The following is a 17,932-nucleotide window of genomic DNA, read 5'->3' on the forward strand; positions in this document are numbered from 1 at the left end:
CTGGCCGGAGCTGGCGTTCAACGTAACCTGCTGTAAAATGGCAATTACTTCTGAAATGCAATTCTCAATAATGTTAGTACCCAAGGTTATTTTAGGGTGACTTTCATGACGGTCAATGTCCACAATAATCAGTCCCTGCGCCGGCAGTTCAACTTTACCAATTTTGATGGTCACCTCCTTGAACCCGATCTGCGTCACGAGCTGACCATTACTGGCGATGATGCTCAAGTCATTATCTGGGTAACGGGTAATATCCGTGTCATCCCAGTATTGCTTGAAAAGTACATAGGGGATCTGCGACCCGGTGTCCAACAGTGCACTCATGGGAATGCCATCCAGTACCACGGGCAAGACCAGTCGTCCCCCCACATACTTGTCACGCCAGTTTGATGGGCCTGATGATCTTACGCCTGGGGGTTGGGCCTTTGCCCCAGGTTGGACTCGTTTAAATTACAGTATCTTGCCATATGTCCTGGTTGGTTGCAGCGGCGGCAGATGGGCTGTCCGTCCTCGTTGTAGCGATTGCTGGGTCTTCCTCTGGACGATGGGATCCTCCTCTGTTGGCGCCACGGGACGTCCTCCGGACTGGTGGCCAGCTTGATCCTTCCTGGAGAGGATACCTGTAACGACTGCACAGTCCTGGTTAATGCGGCAACGCTTTTGGTCAGTTCTTGGACCGGATGGTGCAGGTCTGCAGCCGGGTCTTTATCCAAAGCCTGCGCACCAGCTCCCACAGGCTCTGCAGACAAAGGCGCCGCCTCCTGGTGATAGGTAATAGCAGGGCACCGGTGGGTTACAGCGCTACCCGGTGCCGGTTCTCGGAGCACCCAGATGGCCCAGTCTTTGAACTTTGCAAAGTCTAACCCAGGGTTCTGCAAGGCCATTGCACGTAACTGGGTTCGGTGGGCGTTGGACAGCAGACCCTCAATGAATTGCTCAGTCAACAGTTCATCTGCATTCTGCACACTGTCAGGGTCTGCCTGTTTAATGGCTCCCAGGGCCTCCTGCAAATTCAAAGCATAGTCTCTTATACTGTCTTGGGCCCGCTGCTTGCACCTATAAAATCTCATTTTGATCTCTGCTGAGGTGCGGGTGTCAAAAGTGTCCTTCAGACGGGCTAAGATCTCCTTCACGGTCTCCTTGTCCCTGACTGACCAGGACTTTACTTCACATTGGGCTGCGCCGGTTAGCTGACCTATCAATATGCTCACTTTTTGTCCCTCCGTCAGGGGGTATACTTTAAATAGGCTGTACAGTTTCTCTTTAAAGTCGCTTAGGGTATGCGACTCCCCTGAGTATTGGGGCAGCCAGGCCGCTCCGGGGATGTAAGGCATTGTCAATGGCATTGCAGCGGCCGCGCTGGCGGTGGCAGTCCCCTCCGCTTCCAACATCCTCCTCCCCCCCCGTCGACCGTGGCCTACCTGCTGTTGCTTCTTCTCCGTAGGCCGCGGCTCCGCAGGCGATCGTCGGGGTGGAGGACCTTGCGTCGCGCCTTGGTGACGTCAGCGTCCGCTTGGCTCCTTTCAGGACCTTGCGCAGAGTCCGTGCGTAAGGCGGGGCTTCAGGTCTCGCGCGGTTTGGACGTCCACGTCCCTCTTCTTCCCACGCGGCGTCCCGAAGATGGCATCCGATGGCGGGAAAACGGCTGAAGACGGCGGGAAACGACTGAAGATGGCGGGAAACGACTGAAGATGGCGGGAAACGACTTTTGAGGTACGTGTACAGTCTTTTCAGGCGCGCAATACCCGTTTGTGGCGGGTTGGTCACAATCCTGCCAACTACGCCAAAAGCTGACTCGCCCCCTGGGCCGTGGGGCACTCGGAACCGGGCTTCAGTGCAATGATGGGGGTAGTTGTGGCAACCTGATCCCGTGGCTCAGGGTGGTCAGACTAAATGCTGTGGCAGTCTATTTGTAGGGTTTTGAATGTCCGACTACGCCACCTGTGGATTGCGGTCAGGGAGGACCACCGCTGCAAGACAGACTGCTGAGGCTGATGTAGATATGCAGTACAGGGATTGGATAACTCCCCACAGGAAGAGTGTAGCCTCAGGGCAGTGTAATAGGATGCTGGGGGTGATGGTGCACGGTGAAGCAGGAACGACTCAGAGTCTTTGCAGTGCAGTTCAGGGTCTTTACTGATGATGATAAGGCAGACCCTCCCGGGAGTACTGGCTAGCATAAGGGGCCTGGTCAGGCTGTGAACAAACAGGAGTTCCCCTGGCCAGGTGGAGTTGTAGGCCTCCCCGTCTGTCTGCACTCTTCCTGGCTACCTTGCTGTAACCGAGTGGAAGTAGCCCATGTCCCTGAGTATACTGTGTGGTGCTCACCCGTATGGCTGGTGACTTGGGGCCTTCTGATAGCCTCCGCTCCTTGATGGCGGTGCTGGTCCCTTGCTCGTGACTGAGCCTCCGGGCTTCTATGGCCAGAGGACCTAGAATCCCCTGCCGGCTGGTTTCTGCTGCTGGACTTAGAGATCCTCAGAGCCTCGGACTCCGTTGTCCGGTCGTAGTGTCTTCAGCCAGGACGAACAATATCTGCTTCCAGTCCCTGACACTCAGCTCTTGCTCCTACAGTGCTCCTAGCTGTTGCTTTCCCTGTGTCTGGAACTTCACTCAGAACTAGACTCAGCTCTGTCTCAGTCTCCAGTCTCTAGTCTCACTAACCCCGCCCCAGACCCAGTTTATATAGGGCAGGTTCCTCCCCTATCTGGTCTGGGACAGGAGGTGTTGCATGTTCAAGGGCTCCTGACCAGGGAACCTCCCACTTGCTCCCAGACGTGATATTTCTATCACCGTGGCAACCAGACCCCTGGGGTGCCACACTTGTATTTTAAAGGATTATTTTTATTATTGACCAACAACTATGTTCTCAATCAACCCAAAAGGCTCATAAATATCCAAGCTTAATATTTTTGGAAATTGGAGTGGGTTTTTTTTAGATTTGGCTAGGAGGATATCTGTTTGTGCAGTTAATTATTACTGTTCAGAATTATTAGGCAACTTAATAAAGGCCAAATATAATCCCATCTCACTTATTTATTTTCACCAGGTAAACCAATATCAGTGCACAAAATAAAGAAATAAATATTTCTGACATGCAAAAACAAAAACAAAAAAAATTAGTGATCAATATAGCCACCTTTCTTTATGATGACACTCAACAGCCTTCCATCCATAGATTGTGTCAGTTGCTTGATCTGTTTTTGATCAACATTGCGTGCAGCAGCCACCACAGCCTCCCAGACACTGTTCTGAGAGGTGTACTGTTTTCCCTCCCTGTAGATCTCACATTTTATGATGGACCACAGGTTCTCTATGGGTTTCAGATCAGGTGAACAAGGGGGCCATGTCATTATTTTTTCTTCTTTTAGACCTTTACTGGCCAGCCACACTGTGGAGAAGTTGGGTGCATGTGATGGAGCATTGTCCTGCATGAAAATCATGTTTTTCTTGAACAATACCGACTTCTCCCTGTACCACTGCTTGAAGAAGTTGTCTTCCAGAAACTGGCCGTAGGTCTGGGAGTTGAGCTTCACTCCATCCTCAACCCGAAAAGGTCCCGCAAGTTCATCTTTGATGATACCAGCCCATACCAGTACCCCACCTCCACCTTGCTGGCGTCTGAGTCGGAGTGGAGCCCTCTGCCCTTTACTGATCCAGCCTCTGGCCCATCCATCTGGCCTATCAAGAGTCACTCTCATTTCATCAGTCCATAAAACCTTTGAAAAATCAGTCTTAAGATATTTCTTGACCCATTCTTGACGTTTTATCTTATGTTTCTTGTTCAAAGGTGGTCGTTTTTCAGCCTTCCTTACCTTGGCCATGTCCCTGAGTATCGCACACCTTGTGCTTTTTGATACTCCAGTAACGTTGCAGCCCTGAAATATGGCAAAACTGGTGGCGAATGGCATCTTGGCAGCTTCACACTTGATTTTCCTCAATTCATGGGCAGTTATTTTGCGCCTTTTTTGGCCAACACGCTTCTTGCGACCCTGTTGGCTATTTGCTATAAAACACTTGATTGTTCGGTGATCACGCTTGAAAAGTTTGGAAATTTCAAGACTGCTGCATCCCTCTGAAAGACATCTCACAATTTTGGACTTTTCAGAGCCCGTCAAATCTCTCTTCTGACCCATTTTGCCAAAGGAAAGGAAGTTGCCTAATAATTAAGCACACCTTATATAGGGTGTTGATGTCATTAGTCAACACCCCTCCTTATTACAGAGATGCACATCACCAGATTTACTTAATTGGTAGTTGGCTCTCAAGCCTATGCAGCTTGGAGTAGGACAACATGTATAAAAAGTATCATGTGATCAAAATACTCATTTGCCTAATAATTCTGCACACAGTGTATATTCATATCAAGGTAAGTTTCCATTTAATGCATTATTATTGTTATGCCGTATATTCATTGTCTGCATATGACTGTTATGCAACAAACGATATAGTCCTAGGTCTAACCAGGGCAAGTCAGGGAAAGCCGCCGTGGAGCGTGGGTGCCATATCGCCTGCTTTAACTAGGGTGCCAACCTCCACTGCAAGGCTGGTTATCAGCATATAGGTTCTTTGACTTAGGGTCCTGTTAGTCAAGATATTTATACTGTGTCTAGTCTCTATCATAAGAGCCTAGTGGGAAACTTGTCTTTTCAGTTTTTATATGCACTGTATTACTTTATGCACTTTTGTCACTTAATTAGCTCGGTACACTGAGAGATATGAACCAACATCATATGGGACTCCGTTTAAATCTCAATTTTTCTGGCTATATATAGGAGGTAGTAGGGTGGTGGCCTTACGTACAAATGGTGGGGAATCCTGAGGGCTTGGGTGTTATTGACACAACCCCTAACTTGGACCCTATTCACTACCCTATACACACCCTTTTTTTGAGGGGGGGTGGTTTGGTGATTCATGAGTGTACTTGATCTGTTCACACTTGGGTTATTTGTTTGTTCCGGCTTTTTAATATTATCAATAATACAATTTTGTTGTTTTTTGGAGGCTATATGTTAGCCATGTTTGTTCTCCTCAAAACGGTTTAAATCTAATTAATTTAACTTCCAAGCTGATAAACTCAATAATTGGCTGCAGTGCTGTTAACGTGACGAAGGTGCTGCAGACAATAACCGACAATAGGAACAGAGGCGGAGACTCGGCACTGGACCTGAGGAGGGTGAGTACAGTTCAGTACAAACTTCAAATGGGAGATGGGTATTCCAAAACCAGGAAACTCCTTTATGCTTTGATTCAGGGACTGTGGGCATCTTTTTACCCTGCGTGATTAAACAAAATCAAATGATTTCCACTTTCCTATGTCAATACAGCTATTCTACATGTCATCATCACAATCATTACTGTTTGCTCTGCCCTCCACTAATTACATTGCACTTTGTCAATTAGAATGTTTTGCATTTTACATTTTCATTATGCTCTTTATAAATGTTGTAGTAATGTTATCATTACATTATTATTAATCCACTATGTACAGAATAATAAGAAAATAAATTAAGACGATGTTAACACAGAATAATGTATTATTGTATACAGGTCTTATGAACAGAGATGCTGTCAGTGTGTATAATAATTCTCCAGATAACATTAATCATTTTAATGGCACTGGGACAGCAACAAGCATCGCTGCAAACAGGATATCATACTGCTTTAATCTGACGGGACCATCCCTATCAATTGACACTGCCTGCTCTTCTTCCTTAGTTGCTTTACATTATGCATGCCAAGCCATCAGACAAGGTAAAAACAATTAAATAGACCAAGACTTGATAGATATGTTGTTCTTTGTTTGTTCTTTACATAAAGTATTACAAATGTTTAAAAGCTTTACAACTTCCTTTCTTCATGTCACCAAGCAATGTGAACTGAGGTCTAAGATGGTACATATGCAAGAAATAAGAGCATGTTCACACTAGCAAAAAGATACAAAACCTACAAAAGACAAAAAATATATCACATCCCTACCATCATTATATATAAATGTAAAGCAAAGTTGTATATGAAATATAGGGTACTTAGTGAACAATTTTTGATCAAAAAAAGTATACAAGCCGTCCCACCAGCGACAAGGTGACCCTAAATGGGACGGTCCCACACTGTCTATATTAAAAACCTTACTGTATATCAAAGTTGAAGTAATGCATATAAAAGGGTAGACAAATAGAACCGGGTCCCAATATCAGACCACCCAAGCCCGTGGTAAGCTACATATATACTGACCAGCTCAACAAGGGGGATGCCACACCCCTAATTTGCACAGAATGCAAACAAGACAAAAAAACAAGCAATGTGAACTGAGGTCTAAGATGGTACACATGCAAGAAATAAGAGCATGTTCACACTAGCAAAAAGATACAAAACCTACAAAAGACAAAAAATATATCACATCCCTACCATCATTATATATAAATGTAAAGCAAAGTTGCATATGAAATATAGGGTACTTAGTGAACTATTTTTGATCAAAAAAAGTATACAAGCCGTCACACCAGCGACTAGGTGACCCTAATTGGGATGGTCCTACACTGTCTATATTAAAAACCTTACTGTATATCAGAGTTGAAGTAATGCATATAAAAGGGTAGACAAATAGAACCGGGTCCCAATATCAGACCACCCAAGCCCGTGGTAAGCTACATATATACTGACCAGCTCAACAAGGGGGATGCCACACCCCTAATTTGCACAGAATGCAAACAAGACAAAAAACCAAGCAATGTGAACTGAGGTCTAAGATGGTACACATGCAAGAAATAAGATCATGTTCATGTGTTGCACCTTTGATGACAGTTCTCAGCACATAATCATCTGATGCCTGAGCAACCTGTGAACGGTGATCTGATGGATGGAGATGAGTGAATCTGTTTGAGTTGGATTGAATAAAATTATCCTAAAAAAAAAATCAAATTCAGTCTAATAAAAGGGGTTAAAAAAACAATGATACTCATTCAGCCTTATTGTGTCCTTTATTGCTGCTCCAGTGGTCTCCTTTTGTCCCATCTGTCATCTTTTTTGTCTTTCTTCAGCTCTTGGCATCTTTCACACTGACGAGGCCCTGCAACGTCATGACATTGTGACACACATCATCATCTCATTACACACGTCATAATGTCGTGAAAGGTCCTGCAAGGCACCTTTGGCACGGTCTAAGCACCGCATCATCGTTATGTCACAATGTTATTCCTTTGCACTGCTCATGCGCTAGCTCATAAAGAGCCACAATGACAGTCTAATCTAAATGTGGAGTCCAGATGGAACAGTCCTGAATCTTGAGAGGATTATCAATCAGGGCTCCTACAGTGAACTAACAACTAATCTTGGAGGTCAAAAAACATCTCTAGTCGACCATAAAGTCAGTGTTCAATACAGATAGCGAACAGTATTGTACATACACACGTGGTCAAAATTGTTGGTACCCCTCGTTTAATGAAAGAAAAACCCACAATGGTCACAGAAATAACTTGACTCTGACAAAAGTAATAATAAATTAAAAATCTATGAAAATGAAGAAATGAAAGTCAGACATTGCTTTTCAACCCTGCTTCCACAGAATTTAAAAAAAATTAAACTCATGAAATAGGCCTGGACAGAAATGATGGTACCCCTGAAAATAATTTGACAAAAGGGACATGGTAAATCAAGTTGTGTCCACTAATTAGCATCACAGGTGTCTACAATCTTGTAATCAGTCAGTGGTCCTGTATATAGGGCTACAGATACTCACTGTGCTGTTTGATGACATGGTGCGTACCACACTCAACATGGACCAGAGAAAGCAAAGGAAAGAGTTGTCTCAGGAGATTAGAAAGAAAATTACAGACAAGCATGTTAAAGGTAAAGGTTATAAGACCATCTCCAAGCAGCTTGATGTTCCTGTGACTACAGTTGCACATATTATTCAGAAATTTAAGATCCATGGGACTGTAGCCAACCTCCCTGGACTTGGCCGCAGGAGGAAAATTGATGACAAATCAAAGAGACGGATAATACGAATGGTAACAAAAGAGCCCAGTAAAACTTCTAAAGAGATTAAAGGTGAACTTCAAGCTCAAGGAACATCAGTGTCAGATCGCATCATCCGGCGTTGTTTGATCCACAGTGGACTTCATGGGAGACGACCAAGTAGAGCACCATTGTTGAAAAAAAATCATAAAAAAGCCAGACTGGAATTTGCCAAACTACATGTTGACAAGCCACAAAGCTTCTGGGAGAATGTCCTATGGACAGATGAGACAAAAATGGAAGTTTTTGGCAAGGCACATCAGCTCTATGTTGACAGACGGAAAAATTAAGCATATCAAGAAAAGAACACTGTCCCTACTGTGAAACATGGAGGAAGCTCTGTTATGTTCTGGGGCTGCTTTGCTGCATGTGGCACAGGGTGTCTTGAATCTGTGCAGGGTACAATGAAATCTCAAGACTATCAAGGGATTCTAGAGAGAAATGTGCTGCCCAGAGTCAGAAAGCTTGGTCTCAGTCACAGGTCATGGGTCTTCCAACAGGATAATGACCCAAAACACAAAGCTATAAATACCCAAGAATGGCTAAGAGGAAAACATTGGACTATTCTGAAGTGGCCTTCTATGAGCCCTAACCTAAATCCTATTGAGCATCTTTGGAAAGCGCTGAAACATGCTATCTGGAAAAGGCAACCCTCAAACACGAGACAACTGGAGCAGTTTGCTCATGAGGAGTGGGCCAAAATACCTGTCGAGAGGTGCAGAAGTCTCATTGACAGTTACAGGAATCGTTTGATTGCAGTGATTGCCTCAAAAGGTTGTTCAAAAAAATATTAAGTTAAGAAGAACCATCATTTCTGTCCAGGCCTATTTCATGAGTTTAATTTTTTTTAATTCTGTAGAAGCAGAAAAGCAATGTCTGACTTTCATTTGTTCATTTTCATAGATTTTTAATTTATTATTACTTTTGTCAGATTCAAGTTACTTCTGTGACCATTGTGGGTTTTTCTTTCATTAAACGAGGGGTACCAACAATTTTGACCATGTGTGTATGTACGCTTCTGTTTAATTTGTGTTGAAATCTATATTTATTTCTGTATATTTCAGGTGATTGTCAGATGGCCATATGTGGCGGAGTCAGCTGCATCCTCGAACCTCGCATCTTTGTTGCCCTTTGCAAAGCAAAAATGCTTTCTGTAGATGGTATAAGTAAACCTTTCTCCAATCAAGCTGATGGATATGGAAGAGGAGAAGGATGTGGCATTGTTCTTCTAAAACCTTTAAAAAAGGTATGAAATGTTTACAGTCTCAATGTTTTCTACCATCTCTTTGATATTATTAGAAATGAGCAAAAATATCCAAGACATCTAGTTCCGATGTCATTTCCCATCTGTTTCAGCTGGGCTTCACTTCTTTGGCCAACATCCTTTAATTAGGTATCTTCTAGCAAAATCTGTCACTTCCTTAGACCCATGTCATCATGACATTGTGTGAGGCTTAGTCACTAGGTCAGATCTGTGTACCGTAAATCTTTTCTTTCATTTCTAGAGGTATCATTCATTTTTAGTTGTTTTTTTCTCCTCACTTTAATTGCAATCTTCCTCTTGCTCATTGCCTATGCTTCATCTACTATCCACTATTCTCCAAAGTGACCAATACGTCAGTGAGACTTTTCCTTTTCCCAAGTTTAAAAGGGGGAACTTTTTTCTTTCTTCTATGGGACTAAGCACTTATCGGTAGGTACTTGCTATTCTCTCCTGGCTGAAAGCAGTCACAAACCACTCCTGGCAGCGATTTTCCTACTTTCTGTGATGTGACGTTGACAGAGCAGTTCCTTCGCATCTGCTCTGCTCTGTCGATGGTGTGTCATTGCCAACGTCATGTTTTTTGGCAGCCAGCTCCCTGCTACCTAACTCCGCACAGGCACACTGAGTTTCTGTGATTTGCATTGCATGAGCAGTGTAGTTTGATAGGTCTGCTAGTGACACTTATACCCAGTGAAGGTGCTGGAAATCAGAGTCACTTGCACAGTTATTTGCACTGCTCATGCGCTAGCTCGTAAAACATGAATCACACTAGCTTAGTGCACCTGCGCTCAGTTAGGTAGTAGGGAGCCAGCTGTCAATCAGTATGACATCAGCACTGATGTGTCATTGATAGAGCAGAGTGGAAGAGAAGGCACTGCTCTGTCAACATGACATCACAGAAAGTGGGAAAATCGCCACCAGGAACAGTCTGTGACCGCTCTTATACAAGAGAGATCAGCATATGGCAGAACAAGCATGTAATTAGCAACTACCGACCAATTGTTTAGTCCCATAGAAAAATAGATAACCCATTTAAATTTTAGTGTGAAGGTTGTTATTCTGCTGCCTACTTCCATTTTCCTGTGGGAATTCTGTTTAACATTTTTTAACTTTTTTTTTCAGGCTAAAGAAGAATACTGCAAAATCTGGGGACTTATAACTGCAAGTTCAGTAAACCAAGATGGACACTCTGTATCACCAATCACACGACCATCTCAACATCAGCAGGAACATCTATTACAGCAGATCTATAGTAGGACAGATCCATGTTCTGTGCAGTATGTTGAAGCTCATGGTACTGGGACACCAACTGGTGACCCAATAGAAGCTACAAGCTTAGGAAATATCATTGGGAAAAAACGCTGTAATGGAATGAAGCCCCTGAAGATTGGATCAGTTAAAGGAAATATCGGTCACACTGAATCTGCTGCTGGGGCTGCTGGGTTGATTAAAGTTCTTCTCATGATGCATCATGAAATTATTCCTCCATCTTTACACTATTCTAAAAAAAATGGGAACAAAATCATAGAGAAATCCAATCTAGAAATTCCAACCAGTCCTGAAAAATGGCAAGAGGACATCAAATTTGGAAGAATGGCAGGAATAAATTGTTTTGGGTTTGGCGGAACTAATGTTCATGTTGTTGTAAAGCAAGATAATCAAGAATACCCTAAGTATCATTCGAAAAGATCAGTAGAATTATTTATATTATCGGCAGCTTCCATCAATTCCCTTCTCCTCTGTATTGAAGACACAAAACGAGTGTTAAGCAACACAAAATTATCCCTGGAGAACCTGGTCTACACAGCAGCTTGCAGGAGAAGTCACCTAAATTACAAATACAGAACAGCATTTCTCGCCTCTTCTGTAACTCATTTACACCACCAACTACAAACGGTGAGCAAATTGGCTCCTATGGTTAAATCCAGCCATCATATTGTGTTCATATTCTGTGGAAATGGAGTCCTTTATAAAGGAATGTGTAAGATGCTACTTGAACATGAGCCAGTGTTTAGAGCAAAATGTGTGGCAATCGATAAGTTGATCCAAGCTTATACCTCCATTTCTGTGCTGCAGTTGTTAGAGATGGAGTTTGATGATTTCTCAAGGCCGGATGTGGCCCAGTTGCTGCTCTTTACAATTCAGGCGTCATTAGTGGCTCTTCTGACACATTGGGGGGTGAGGCCAGATGGAATTGTTGGTCACTCAGTTGGAGAAGTTGCAGCAGCTCATTGTTCTGGACTTATTTCACTTGAAGATGCTGTAAAAGTCATTTATTACAGAAGCATGCTGCAATGCAAAGCTACTGGGGGCAGTATGCTGGTAGTTGGCAATCTGCTTGTGACCAAATTATCAAAAATAATTCAGTCATACAAAGAAAAAGTTTGCATTGCTGCTTTCAACAGTCCTACTTCATGCACATTGTCAGGCGATACTTACTCATTAGAACACCTTCATGGGGAGCTGACCAAAAATTACAGTGAAAAGAATATATTTCTCGTAAAGCTTAATGTACCTGCAGCATACCACAGCCCAATGATGGACCCTATATTACATGAAGTAAAAGAGACGCTGCATGATTTGCAAGAAAATAGCATGGAAGTTGATATTTTCTCTACAGTGACAGGTAAACTAGCATCCAAAGGAGATTTCACCACTGGTGATTACTGGGCTAAAAATATTCGTGAACCAGTTGCCTTTCAACAAGCTGTAGAAGCTTCAGCAAGAGATAAAGAAAACCCATTGATCATTGAAATAGGTCCCCGGAGAGCACTACAAAGGAACATCATTGAAACTTTAGGAGCAAAAACAACAGTATTACCTGCTATACAGCCCCAAAAAGAATATGAAGCTGTCTTTTCCATGCTGATGTCACTTTTTACTCAAGGATACAATCCTGACTGGAGCAATGTATTCGGTGCCTATAAATCTTCACCGTCAACAATTCCAAGATATCAATTTGATTGTATCAAGCAAGATATTAAATATGAAAAAATTAGACAAGGGAACCAAACATCATCAAGTCCAAATCATCCATTAATCCATAGCTTGAGTGAAGATTTGTCTGACTTCCACTGCAAGGTTTCTAAAGTCAATGCACCATATGTCTATGAACATAAACATGGAGGATCTGCCCTTATTCCAGGTGCATTCTACGTAGAACTTGGATTGGCAGCTGCGGCTACCAGCTTTAAACCTAAATTGCCGTTAAGTTCTTTGGAAGTCAGTGCAACATTTTCCAGTCCCTGTGTTCTCCACCAAGACTCTGTGGACCTAAAAGTCAAGCTACACCAAGAAGAGAAATTAATGCTTTTTGAAGTTCTAACATCACATGTTTTTGCAAGTGGGAAAATACAAAAACGTAACTATAAACTAAACAAAGACAAAAAAATCTCAGCTGAACATATCTTCAAGAGATGTACTTCGATTTTCAAAGCAGAAACAGTATATGATCAACTCTCTGCAGTTGGATTTGAGTATGGGGAGACTTACAAACAGCTGGGTGATGTACATTATGGAAAAGATCTTAATGAAGGAATTGCCAGAATAAAAGTGAGTGAAGAAGTAAGGGAAACAATGTACGAGTACCATATACATCCAGTCATTTTAGACTGCTTCCTTCAAATGGTGGTTTGTATGGGAACAAGAATGAAAGAATCAGCACTCTTCCCATCATCCATAGGAAGTTTAATGATGCTACAGCCTCTTCAAGAAGAAATGATTATTTATATGAAAATGATGAAAACAACAGAGAAGTACATTGAACTATGTGGATGTTTTGCAGATATCAATGGCTCCATTTTAGTAGAAATAAAAATTGCTCAGCTGACATTTGTAAAACAAACTACAAATAATATAGAAAATACTTTTTTCCAAGTAAACTGGACAAAGAGTTTACAATCCAGTCAGAGATCAGAAAATGAGCCAAAGCTGTTGATTTATTCTGACAAAGTTGGAATAGGTGAAAAGTTATCAAACTACATTCAGAAAGAGGTGACCTACATTCCTTTCAACAGTTGGAATTCGGATATTCAAGTACATAAGCTTCTTAATAGTGAATGCGAAGATGTTGTGTTTATGTGGGGAATCCAAGAATTAACTAAAGATATTCCAAATAATCTTACACAATATCTAGCGAAATGCTGTGAAGTCTATCAACAGCTGATTTTAACAATAAGAAAAAAGACCCCCAAGCCTTCAATCCGGATAGTGACATTTAGAACTGTGGACAATACTGTGGATCGCATTAACCCTGGATTTGCTTTAGTCGGAATGACGAGAGCATGTATGATAGAAATACCTGACATAACATTTCAGCTGATCGACGTTAGCTCCTCCAGTTCCCAAGATGTTGCAGCATTAGTCCAAGTTCTTCTTCATTACAATCCAGAGGTGCATTCAGAGATCTGGATTAAGGAGGGCTCTATTTATACAAGTGAAATTACTCCCACCATCACTGAACAGAGAACACAGGAAATAAAATCTGATAGTTTTACCCTTTATACTTCAGAGCCTTATACAGTAACTAAAATTTCTGCTGAACAAACTAATTTCAATGTTTCTATGCTTAAAAGCCAAGACTTAAAGATTCGTATTGATCAAATTTGCACCCACACAAATGATTATTTTCCTGTTAGTCTTTCAAGCTGGAAATATGGGAATACTCTGTACTGGAACTCTTTGTCTAGTGATAAGCATGAGCTTGTTGCTCTGGATTTTGCAGGGGTTGTTACTGCTGTTGGCAAAGCTGTTAAGAAAATTCACGTTGGTGATAGAGTTGTGGCATGCTATCTGATAACTGCAACCTCTAATGTCATTCTTCCAGAAAATGTTTGCTACTTGGTCAAAAAAGCACCACTGATAAAAAATGCACCTTGTATCTCATTCTTTATCTTGGCCTGGGAAATTCTGCACAATCAACTACCACGTGCAAAGAATAAGCCTAAACTTGTTATTTTAACATCTGATGCAAAGTCAGTTTTGTGCACAGTTTTGTCCAAGACAGCAAAGGAATCTGGATGGGAAACTGTGATAACTGATGGAAGCAGTGTGGTGGATAAGCAATGCACTTCAATGGTCATTCTTCCTATGGCTAGTGCTGTCACTATAGAAATGCTTAATACATTACCACTTCTTAAAGATTTGGTTTTTTTATCTGATCATAAAAATGCAAAAAACTGGCACAATCTAATTCTTAGCAGCAATCAAGACTTTCACATTCACTTACTTGATATTTCTGCTCCTTTCCAGAAGGCATATTTACATCAGAATGCAAAGGAACTGCACAAGTGGCTTTATTCTATATCTTCTGAAACCAACATTATCATTCCAAAAGTTTTGGTTCAACATGAACCTGGCTTGGATAGTAAAGAAACCAGCTACTTTGTAACCCAGTCCTTACCTGTAATTGAGCTAACCAGTACTATCTCAAAGATACCAATGTCAGCACCTGATCCAGTGCTTTTCAAAGATAACGCGGTTTACGTTGTCACAGGTGGTCTGACTGGTCTTGGACTTGAAACGGTGAAATTCATTGTGAACAATGGTGGTAGCCATATAGCAATTTTATCTAGAAGAAAGCCAACCCCAGAAATGGAACAACAATTAAATGCGGTTCAGAATCTAAAGGAAGCAGCCAAGATAGTTGCCATACAATGTAACATTTCCTTCTACCCTGAAGTAAAAAAAGCCATGGAATTAATGAAAAAAATATTTCCAAATATCCCAGTAAAGGGCGTTTTCCATAGTGCTGTGGTTTTTCATGATGGAATTCTGCAGAACCTAAATTTGCTCCATTTTGAGAAAGTTCTCAGCCCAAAAGTAGATGGAGCAGTGAATCTTCACCTTGCCACATCAGACATGAAACTTGACTACTTTGTGTGCTTTTCATCTGTTGCTTCATTTGTTGGAAATCCAGGCCAAGCAAATTATGCAGCTGCCAACTCTTTTCTAGACATGTTCTGCCTATACAGAAGAAATAAGGGTCTTTGTGGACAATCGATCTGTTGGGGTGGCCTCAACCTTGGAGTTTTACTCAATCAGCACCAAATTCTTAAACTCTTAGAAGCAAAAGGAATACTCCTTTTAAATACTGAGGAAATTCACAAGTATCTGAAGAAATGTCTTCAAATAAATAATTCAATTCAAGCAATTGTCAGATTTAACTTCAAAACCATGTATGAAAACTTGATCTCATATATTCCAGGTTTGAAGAAGCGGTTCTATAATATGGTGGTAGAAGAGATAAAGAGTTGGGAGCAAACAACAACAGAAAAACAACCTGGTGGTGGTAATAGAGAAACTTGTGAAGATTATATTTTCTTAGTACTTACGGAGCTCACGGGAGTCAGCTCAAGTGACATCAGTAGCAGTACTCTTCTAACTTCTCTGGGGATTGACTCAATGTCGGCCATGACATTGCAAAGCCGTATCTTTAAAGAGAAGAATGTAAACATACCTCTGGTGAAGCTACTCGATCCCAGCACACAAGTCTCCAGTTTGGTGTCAATGGTTAAAGAAACCACTTGTGATGAAAAAGAGCTAAATGGTGAATTGATAGAGGAAACTTATCTGTGATATGGAAACAAGTTGGCAACAACTGAATTAGACTGAAGTCATTTGATTTACAGCATTTTGTGCTCTTTTATTAATATATAATACATTGATTTTAGGCAAGTTTCTCCGTATATTTTGATAATTTTGCAAACGTTCAGTATATATTGTACAATACTACACAGTTCATTAAAAGGAACATGTCACAATGAAAATGCAGTCCAATCTGCAGGCACCATGTTATAGAGCAGGTGGAATTGAGCAGATTGATGCATACTTTTGTAATAAAGGATTTAGTACAACCTGGTTTTATTATTTAAACCTCTGCTCGATTTGGGATTTTCAGTCCAGCAGGCGGTCCTATCAGTGATTCACAGATATCTCTGAATTCACCCTTCTTCAAAGGAAGCTGTCAGTCATTGATAGGACCGCCCACTGGACCAAAAATCCCAGAACGAGCAGAGGTTGAAATTATGAAAACACAGATTATATTGAATCTTTATCCACAAAACTATATCTCAAATCTACTAAGCTTCTCCTTCTTTATATGCTGCAGATTAAACTGCATTTTCATGGTGACTAGTTCTTTTTAAACATGGTAAAGAAGTTCTAATTGGCACAGATGGGCTCAAAATTGAAAAATTTACTTAATCCACTTGTCTTCCTTATTCTGAGCCGTAGCGAAAGCTGGGGCCACATTCTGCCCATAGTAATCTTACTATAACACTGTAGTTGTCACTCCTGTAGTAGAAGCACACACGAAGAACCAAAGCAGTCAGTAATATTGAACAATTTATTATTTTCCTTTTTTTCGTAATCACAGATTTTTGTAATCGGTTATTACAGTAAACATCCATGATGGTTTGATCTTCTGTCTATAGTTATCTTATAATTTTATGAAAATACTGCTGATTCTCAGGTTAAATTTGCTTATAAAATATTTTTTACACATCTTGGGCAGGTGTATGTGAAACCGTCCTATAACTGATTTTTCTGGATAAATAAGCAATATGCAGAAATATATATATTTTTTACTTCTGACATGTTTGTTATGATGTTTGCAATTTATATAAGTATTTTTACATAGAATGTAAACTTTGTTACATTTACAGTTAGACGTGAACAGGAATATGTTGGCGATTTTCTTGTACCGCGATACTGAATAATATTTGAAATGAACTGCAAGTACTGTATTTAGAATCTGATTAATAAAAGTATTCACTCCCTCTCCTTGGACTTTTATTGTCCAATTGTGTTACAACATTAATTCACAATAGATTCACCTTTTTTTTAATAAGGAATAAAAAAAAAAGCCTTTTAATATCAATATGAAAATACATTACTTAAATTTGATGTACATTGATTGCAATTATGGAACAAAATAATAGAATATTCAACCCCCCCTGCTTCTGCATATTGGCAAATAATATATCACACAGTGCAAAAAACTAACATTTGCATACCATTCGGTTCACACCGGAGCGTGTAATACTGAGAATACATTTTTTACCACTGTCAAACTAGTCCACTAGGGCATCTTCCAGTTGGCCATCCCTTCCTAATATAACTAAATGACTTCCTCTTGTGCCACTAGCAGATATACTGTAGGCAGAAGAGAGCCCTTGAACAAGAACAGTATATTGGCTCTGTGCAGTTCAATAATGGGTCTGTGGCAGAAGCTGCTTGCTGTTTTTCAGGTGGAATTAGGCCCACTTACTGCTTTTGGCCCCAAAGTGGCTGTACAGGATGCACCAATGGTATGTCCGCCTCAGTCTTGTGCTACTGTAAGTATAGTAGAAAAGAATGAACTAGACCCAACCAACAAGTCACGGTCCATTTGCAAGAGCGAGTTGTCTGATTTTCAGTCATAGCTTTAGCTGCTTCCTCTTCCGGAATCTCTCACTGGCATTTATATCCCCTTTGCCCAAACTCCTACAAGTCCTGCATCCTCCAACTTAAACTTCACTGCAATTAGTTACACTTCTAGGAAAGTAGCAAGATCTAAGTTTACTCTCTCTCTATACATATATACAGTAGATATAGAAAGTGTGTGAGAAAACGCCAGGTTTTTGTCATGTAATTATACCCAGAAGAATTTCA

The 17,932-nt window shown here is 41.2% G+C and overlaps 1 protein-coding gene across 7 annotated transcripts in view; it reads left to right on the forward strand.

The window, feature by feature from the left end:
• LOC141265032 (mycolipanoate synthase-like) overlaps positions 1-16,164 on the forward strand; it is a 116,180-nt gene extending 100,016 nt beyond the window's left edge. For 4 of the 7 annotated variants that reach the window (XM_073677576.1, XM_073677575.1, XM_073677578.1 and 1 more), the window contains exons 6-8: positions 5,551-5,754; positions 9,081-9,262; positions 10,403-16,164. In XM_073677576.1, the coding sequence (XP_073533677.1) occupies positions 5,551-5,754; positions 9,081-9,262; positions 10,403-15,856 (5,840 nt within the window). In that variant the 3' untranslated portion in view covers positions 15,857-16,164. The remainder of the gene's footprint in view (positions 1-5,550; positions 5,755-9,080; positions 9,263-10,402) is intronic. The other 3 variants (XM_073677573.1, XM_073677574.1, XM_073677572.1) reach the window with 1 other exon arrangement.
• Positions 16,165-17,932: the final 1,768 nt, after the last annotated feature.

This window comes from Phyllobates terribilis, unplaced genomic scaffold (genome assembly GCF_046119375.1).
Source record: "Phyllobates terribilis strain yellow unplaced genomic scaffold, ASM4611937v1 Scaffold_4__5_contigs__length_816908805, whole genome shotgun sequence".
Taxonomy (NCBI): domain Eukaryota; kingdom Metazoa; phylum Chordata; class Amphibia; order Anura; family Dendrobatidae; genus Phyllobates; species Phyllobates terribilis.